The sequence below is a fragment of the Eubalaena glacialis genome, chromosome 17 (assembly GCF_028564815.1).
Source record: "Eubalaena glacialis isolate mEubGla1 chromosome 17, mEubGla1.1.hap2.+ XY, whole genome shotgun sequence".
Classification (NCBI taxonomy): domain Eukaryota; kingdom Metazoa; phylum Chordata; class Mammalia; order Artiodactyla; family Balaenidae; genus Eubalaena; species Eubalaena glacialis.
In genome coordinates, this window is record NC_083732.1 from 84,727,938 (window position 1) to 84,735,570 (window position 7,633).

The 7,633-nt window shown below is 42.6% G+C and overlaps 1 protein-coding gene across 1 annotated transcript in view; it reads right to left on the bottom strand.

Annotated features, from left to right (window-relative positions):
- Positions 1-6,228, bottom strand: part of FAM135B (family with sequence similarity 135 member B) — a 176,999-nt gene extending 170,771 nt beyond the window's left edge. Inside the window, exon 1 of the mRNA XM_061171622.1 lies at positions 6,152-6,228. Coding sequence (XP_061027605.1) covers positions 6,152-6,228 — 77 coding nt within the window. The remainder of the gene's footprint in view (positions 1-6,151) is intronic.
- Between the last annotated feature and the right edge of the window lie 1,405 nt (positions 6,229-7,633).

Sequence of the window (7,633 nt, forward strand, 5' to 3'; positions counted from 1 at the left end):
CAACATATTTTAATAAGAGAAGTGAAGAAAAGGATCGTTTCTGACAGAACCAGACAAATCAATGAATTGCTCTCTGGCAAGCAAAGATAATTGTATTTCTGAGTCTATTAAGGCACATCAGGGCTGGTTAGCTAATTTCCCAGGGAGCTTAGCTGTCGCTGGGCATCAGGCCACAGTGGGGATGTCAAGGCATAAACACAACTGGGCATATACCCTGAGAAAACCATAATTCAAAAAGAGTCATGTACCAAAATGTTCATTGCAGCTCTATTTACAATAGCCAGGACATGGAAGCAACCTAAGCGTCCATCATCGGATGAATGGATAAAGAAGATGTGGCACATACATACAATGGAATACTACTCAGCCATAAAAAGAAACGAAATTGAGTTATTTGTAGTGAGGTGGATGGAGTTAGAGTCTGTCATACAGAGTGAAGTAAGTCAGAAAGAGAAAAACAAATACAGTATGCTAACACATATATATGGAATCTAAGGGAAAAAAAAAAAAAGGTCATGAAGAACCTAGTGGCAAGACAGGAATAAAGACACAGACCTACTAGAGAATGGACTTGAGGATATGGGGAGGGGGAAGGGTAAGCGGTGACAAAGTGAGAGAGTGGCATGGATATATATACACTACCAAACGTAAAATAGATAGCTAGTGGGAAGCAACCGCATAGCACAGGGAGATCAGCTCTGTGCCTTGTGACCACCTAGAGGGGTGGGATAGGGAGGGTGGGAGGGAGGGAGATGCAAGAGGGAAGAGATATGGGAACATATGTATATGTATAACTGATTTACTTTGTTATAAAGCAGAAACTAACACACCATTGTAAAGCAATTATACTCCAATAAAGATGTTAAAAAAAAAAAAAAAAAGATGGGATTTTCTTTCAGGAATCACTTGACTTGGGAGCCAACCGTTTTCACTCCAGTAGAGACAAGGCAGGTGAGTCTGTTCTAAGTGGATTTCAATCCTAACATTTCTACGAGCATTGGACCTTCCACATAAGATCTGATCATATTGATTATAGTTCTTTTTTGTGCAACTATTCTGTGGGCAGGACAGAATGTATACATAAAATCATCTAAAACCTCTGGGTAGGGAAAATCTTCTAAATGACCTTGTAGAGAAGGGGTGGAGGAAAGACAGGAGGTGAATCTGAACATCAAACAATGAAAACCTTCACTCAGAAAGAAAATCACTTTGATTCAGAGCCTTGCCTGAATTAAGACTGAAAATGAAATCTGAATTCATTTTCAAGGACAAATGTTAGCTCCCCTTCAGCTAACACTGTTAGAAATGAAGGTTCATGCTCTCATAAGCAGGTATGAATTATTAATATATTAATGACTTACACGTATCCAGGCAATGGGTTTTATAATTAATTGTTCACTTAAGCATCTCCTTCTGAGAAAATTATTGTAAATTAAATAATAGCTTCCCTTTTGCTTTCTGGCTCCCAGAACCCATGCTAGAAAGTTAGGGTGGCATCTCTATAAGTTCCTGGGCAGAAGGCATGGGCAAAGGCATGTGTTAAGATCCAGTCTCCTATTGGGGAAGAGAAGATGTCACAACCGTATTAGGAAAGAAGAGATTTATGTCTCCTTTTCTTAATGATAAAGAGGTTATCAACAACAGGCTGATGTATACGCACTTAGTTCTAATCCAGTCAGTCTCAACCTTGGGGTTACCTGGGGAACTTTAGAAAGTGCTGATGCCTGGGTCCCAGCCCAGAATTTTTTTATTTTTAAATAAATTTGTCTGGAGGGTGGATTTTCCAGTTCTCCGGATGATTCTAGTACACAGCCTAGGTTGATATTTTCACAGAAACTTTTTCAACAGTGCTTCCTGTGCTTTTCAACCAGAATCACCTGGAGAACATGTTAAAAAAAATAGTTTCCTGAGCTTCACAACCAGAGATTCTGACTCAGCACATCTGAGACAGGTTCCGAGACCTTGCATCTCTAATCAGCCCCCAGGTAATGGTGATGCTGCCGGCCCATGGGCCACACTCTGAGTAGCACTGATTGAAATAGTACACTAGGAATTAGGGACTGTTTTATCTTTATGACTATCATTTAATGGAGATCCACGTGACTCCATACCTAAGCTGCTCTTGATCTGTCAGGGTGCACCAGGCTCTATGCTGGGCACTGGCCATATGAAGTCACGAAAGATCGAGTCCTTAGCCTGAAGGAGCTTGGATCCAGCTGAGAAGAAGATAAAGCCACACATGACATCACTATCATTCCCTTTTGCAGCCCAGCCCTCCCCCCATGGCAATTTAAGAAGGTTTGTGGCAGTTGACATTAATATCTCTATAATCACACGTCCAGTAAAAGATAGGCTGGGATGAATTCTATAACCCTCTTACCCCCATCCACTTCTCCATTCCTACTCTTCACTGCACTTTGGTCTTTCAGGTTGGCTCTGCTTCCTGACACCGCTGAGCCCTTCCGGTCCTGCCCTTCCAGGTCCTCCGCTCGGCCAACGCCCGCCCAGCTTTCAAATGACAGCTTATCTCCTACCAAGACATCTTCTCTGACTCTGCCCACAGGCTGGCTTCCTGCTTCTGTTTCACAGCACAGCACCCGAATCTGTCTTTGTTATAGACCGTATCACACACCATGGTCATTTGCTATGTATGTATCCATCTCCCTCATTAGCCGGTAAACACTTTGAAGGCAGAATATCTTTCATCTTCATCCTTCTGGAGCCTAACCCAATAACGTATGCTTACTAGTGTTTGCGGTCATGCGTGTGTGAGTGGATGACAGAATAAAACACATGAGGTACGCTTTAGAAACAGGGGGAAGAGGGATTCATAAAAACTGGGCTGGGCTTCCCTGGTGGCGCAGTGGTTGAGAGTCTGCCTGCTAATGCAGGGGACACGGGTTCGCGCCCTGGTCTGGGAAGATCCCACATGCCGCGGAGCAACTAAGCCCGTGAGCCACAACTACTGAGCCTGCGCGTCTGGAGCCTGTGCTCCGCAACAAGAGAGGCCGCGATAGTGAGAGGCCCGCGCACCGCGATGAAGAGTGGCCCCCGCTTGCCACAACTAGAGAAAGCCCTAGCACAGAAACGAAGACCCAACATAGCAATCAATCGATCAATCAATCAATCAATAAATCTTTAAAAAAAAAAAACTGGGCTGAGTACAGTAGGTGAACATCAATCAATATACAGAAGTGGTTTGGAGAGGAGGTTATATTTGAGCGGGAACTTGCAGAGGGTAGAATTTTCAAGGCAGATATTGGGGGCGGGGAGGGTCAAGAATGGTCTGAGTACAGACAGTAAGATAGAAGAAGTTTAAGTTCAAACTGTTCAGTCTCCGAGCGCTGGGCTGAGGAGTGAGAAGCAGGAGGATTTTTAAACAGGGAAACAAGATGGTCTCAACAACCCTTCGGGGTAATAACTCCGCTAATAGTGTTAAGGACGGATTGGAAGCCAGGATTTACTAGTAGAAGTGACAATTTAGATAGCATCTACTAGACACCAGGTTCCATGCTAGCTGCTCTGCATATATTAATGCAACCAGTGCCACAACCATTCAGATTACCCCACGAGATAGACTTTGTCAACACCATTTCAGAGTGATAACTGGTTTTAAAGGGACATGTTCTCAGAGCTTATAAGTGGCAGAGCTTAGCTTCAAAGTCAGGTCTGACCCCAAAGCCAGGCTCCCAAGTGCCTCCCTGCCCCTGCCTTTTTGTCAGGATGAGTCTCACTGCCAAGTACAGGGGTGACAATTCATGATGCTTTTGATTGGTTTCCGGAGATGCTTTTCCTTTGAGAATTCACCTCAGTCAACATAGATTTTGCCTAAATGCAAGTTGACTGTTCAAAGCAAACATCACCAAAAAGCAGTATGCATTCTGGGACTAGAAAAACTACTGACAAATATAAATGTGCTGTAAGCAAGTAACTCCCTGATCAGGGCAAATCCTCATTCAATATTCTCGGTTCTGTATCCATGCGGTTTCAACACAACATCTCACAACAAATCAAGAAGGGGCGTCTATCTGGGCAGATGGGGTAAATGAGCTGGCACATTTGTAAAAGAGGCCCATAGGCATTACTCATTAACTGGAGAAACCAGGTGGAACTTGGATGACCACAGTCAAACGCAATCCAAAGAAGGGCACTCTCCTTCCTTTGCAAGCCCCAGCTCTGATTTCTACCATCCCAAGGACACTATGGAGCACACATTTAATCATATATCCTCACACCCCCCAAAATGGGCCAGCTTCCCCAAACCCCACCTTCCTTCTCTTTAATGACATCAGGAGATCATCCACTTTCTTTCACCCAAGCCCCCACCTTGCCTACTAGGTCTGGACTGCAGCTATCACATCCCCACGGAGTGCTTGCTAGGAAAGTAATTACATTTCACCATCCTCATGGCTCCTGTAGGATTCAGAGCGGAAAATTCCTTGGCCCTTGAGCATCAGGGACCACGCCTGTCAGAAACTCCCCTGGCAGATGCAGAATCCTGGCTGGCATCATGCCCAGCCTGCCCACAGCTCCCTGTAGGCAGAATCCAGGGGGCTGGGGAGCATTCACGTCAAGGTCTTATTGCAGATGGGACCTTAGAGATCCTAGCACTCCCTCCACCCCCAAGAGGTCTAATCGCCTTCATCCAAAAGATGCCCTAGCCTGTTCATGGATGTAGCTAAAATGAAACCCACCCTCAAGCAAGTTTGATCATACAGTTATGCCCTCATCCACATCGAAGTGTGTGCCTAGATTTCCACACTCCTTGATACCATGAAATAGAAGCATTAAGAGCTAGAAGAAAGTTGTGAGAGTTCTCCTTGCTCTGCTAGATGGACCAGTGGTCTCCAACAGTTAGTGATTTGCATGTTTACCAATAAAAACATTTTTGGGCATGCAACCCCAATATATGTATATTTATTTATAAATCATATACATGCACAGTTCTACTTGTATATAGTATGCATTATAAACACAAGAAAAGGTATTTTAAAAGATGAGATAAGAAATGTGATAATTCATGTTTTAAAAATAATTATTTTATGTATTGATGGAACACATAACGTTTGTAATATATACATACACAATAATAAAATTATATACATAACATACATAATATATTATATATACAGTGGTAATATATATACAGTAATATACAATAATAAAAATTATATATAATATATTATGCATGTTAAAATACACATATATATATATATATATATATATATACACACACACATAGAACAGTGATTCAATGGTCTGGTTTTAATTCAGACTAATTCAACATTAGACTTTAGCAGTGAATGCAGCTAAACGAGATGCTTCCCCAAACCACGTAGATCTGGAAAGAAGAGAAGAGCACCACAGGCTTATCGAATAATTCATGATTTCCATATTCATTTTCAACCTCCCTTACCGCCTGCACGGGGCTCTCTTTGTGTTCTGGATGTGACATTTTGAAATGTCTTGTTAACGATGACGATTTCATACAAGCTTTAGTCAATATCTGATGGTCAATATACAGTTCAGATGAGGTACATTATTAACAATTATGGTTACAAATCCATATGTAAGCTCACATATATCAATCTACTTAGTGTTGGGCTCGGATGAACTGGTGATTCCATCTCAGTGTGGGACTTAGTGAGATCATGCACGTAAAATGCCAAATTCAGAGTACATCCTGAAAAAGTAGGAGCAGCTATATTTTAATTGTGTATTTTAAAAAGACATTGTAAATTCTCAGTTTTTGAGAGATCTGGGTACAGGTTTTATGATATGTGGTTTGGGGAGATGGCCCCTAGAAATACTGATCCTACAGACACCTTTTTTATCAGAGCTACCCAGGCAAGCTTCATTTCCAATAAATTCACTTTCCTTTAACACTGACTGACAGATTTAATGGAAAGAGCAAGTAGGAAGAGGTGCCGGAGGATAAGAGAAATTAGCATTTTCTGGTCTTTGTCAATTTATGGCTTATTTTCAAATGCACTAAAAGTTTGGATTTTCCACTTGGCAGGAAAAATAATACAAATTCTTTCCTCATTAACCCAAAATTTCCTATGACCTGTCTTCACCACCAAGATCTGCCGGAGAAAAAACAAAACAAAACAAATATGTAAACAAATACAAACAGTGAAAGCATACTCACCCTCTCTGAAAGAGATCCACATTATAAAATTTATGTAGCTCTACAGAAAACTCAACCGTTCCTTGTACTTCAGACATGATCTTTTTGGTTCATTACCTAAAAAACAAGAGGGAAATGAACAGCTTGAGATCACATCAGCCAAACACAGAGAGCCTGGGCTTCTACAACTGGAACTCAAACAGCACTGACTTAGATGGACAAGGGTATCTGACCAACGGGACCATGACGTGTCCACTGGACACCATCACCCAGGGGTTCCTATTATAGGAAAGACACAGAGAGATGAAGTAACTTACAGGATGTCACACAGCTCACACCTCCAAGAACTGGGACTCAGACCCAGATACACTAATTCTAAAGCTGGGCTAGTTCCCTGCCCTTCCTTACCCGTCAGCACCTGGAGGCACTAGCATCCCAGCTACGAGCACATGCTTCACGGTCAACAGAGCAAGAATCCCTACTCCCCCACTCTCTACTTGTGTGACCTTGAGCAAGTCAACTGAACCTATCCCATCCTCAGTTTCCTCATCTGTAACAGGAGGACTGGTGATGGCATATAACTCTGATAGACAATGGGGAGATTAAATAAATCTGCCACATAGAGCACTTCGCACAGTTCCCAACATGTAGTAAAAAGTTCATAAATGTAAGAGACAATTAATAATAATGAGTGAAGACGGTTCTATCATTGTTAGTATAAACGTAGCCTCTAAAGATCTAAGGTGCCTGGAGTGCAAGGACAAACGTGTCTTCTACTGAGCAGGGGAAGCAGAGGTAGTCGGTGCTATCGCCAAGCAGATGCTGAACCCAACGTGACAGGTTGTTGATTTTCCAAGCCAGGAGACCCTGGGCCACTAAGAAGAAGGTTGGATAGGAAAGATGAAAGGGTACAAAATTAAAATATTCCCAGTCTAGGATGAGAAACAAATTGACAGGGAGACTCAAGGCAGGATGGATTTTCTGAGGATATGAAATCACCTAGATATCAGAGATTTTGGAGGAAGGAAAAGCAACTGACTTTTACTGAGCATCTACTGTATTCTTGGTGCTGCATATTTTATGTAAGTCGTCTGATTCTGTCCAAGAAGAATGTTGCGATAAAAGTTCTTGCCCCATAGGGCAGACAAGGAAAAGGATCAGAAAGTCTCTAACCTGGAGCCCCTTTGTGACTCCAGAATATTCTAGTGGTGTGTACTTTTGGTAAGCAGCCTCAGTTTACTACCATGTGTAAGGGGACAGTACAAGCTACCTAGGAGGAGGATAGGAGATAATTACTTGCAATTCCTTGCAGTTGAGCAGGTTCTGGGGGAACTAGAAGGTTCCAAATAGGTAGCAGCTGGCATGATCTTGGGGAGGCGAGAGAATAAGAGGGGGGCGGGGGGAGTAAGAGGAGATCTGGTCTCTCCTAGCTGGCAAGTGGTGATTGGTACCTAAGTCTCCTTTCAAAGCCCCTCTTCTTTCTGCCCCCAAGACGCCTTGAGG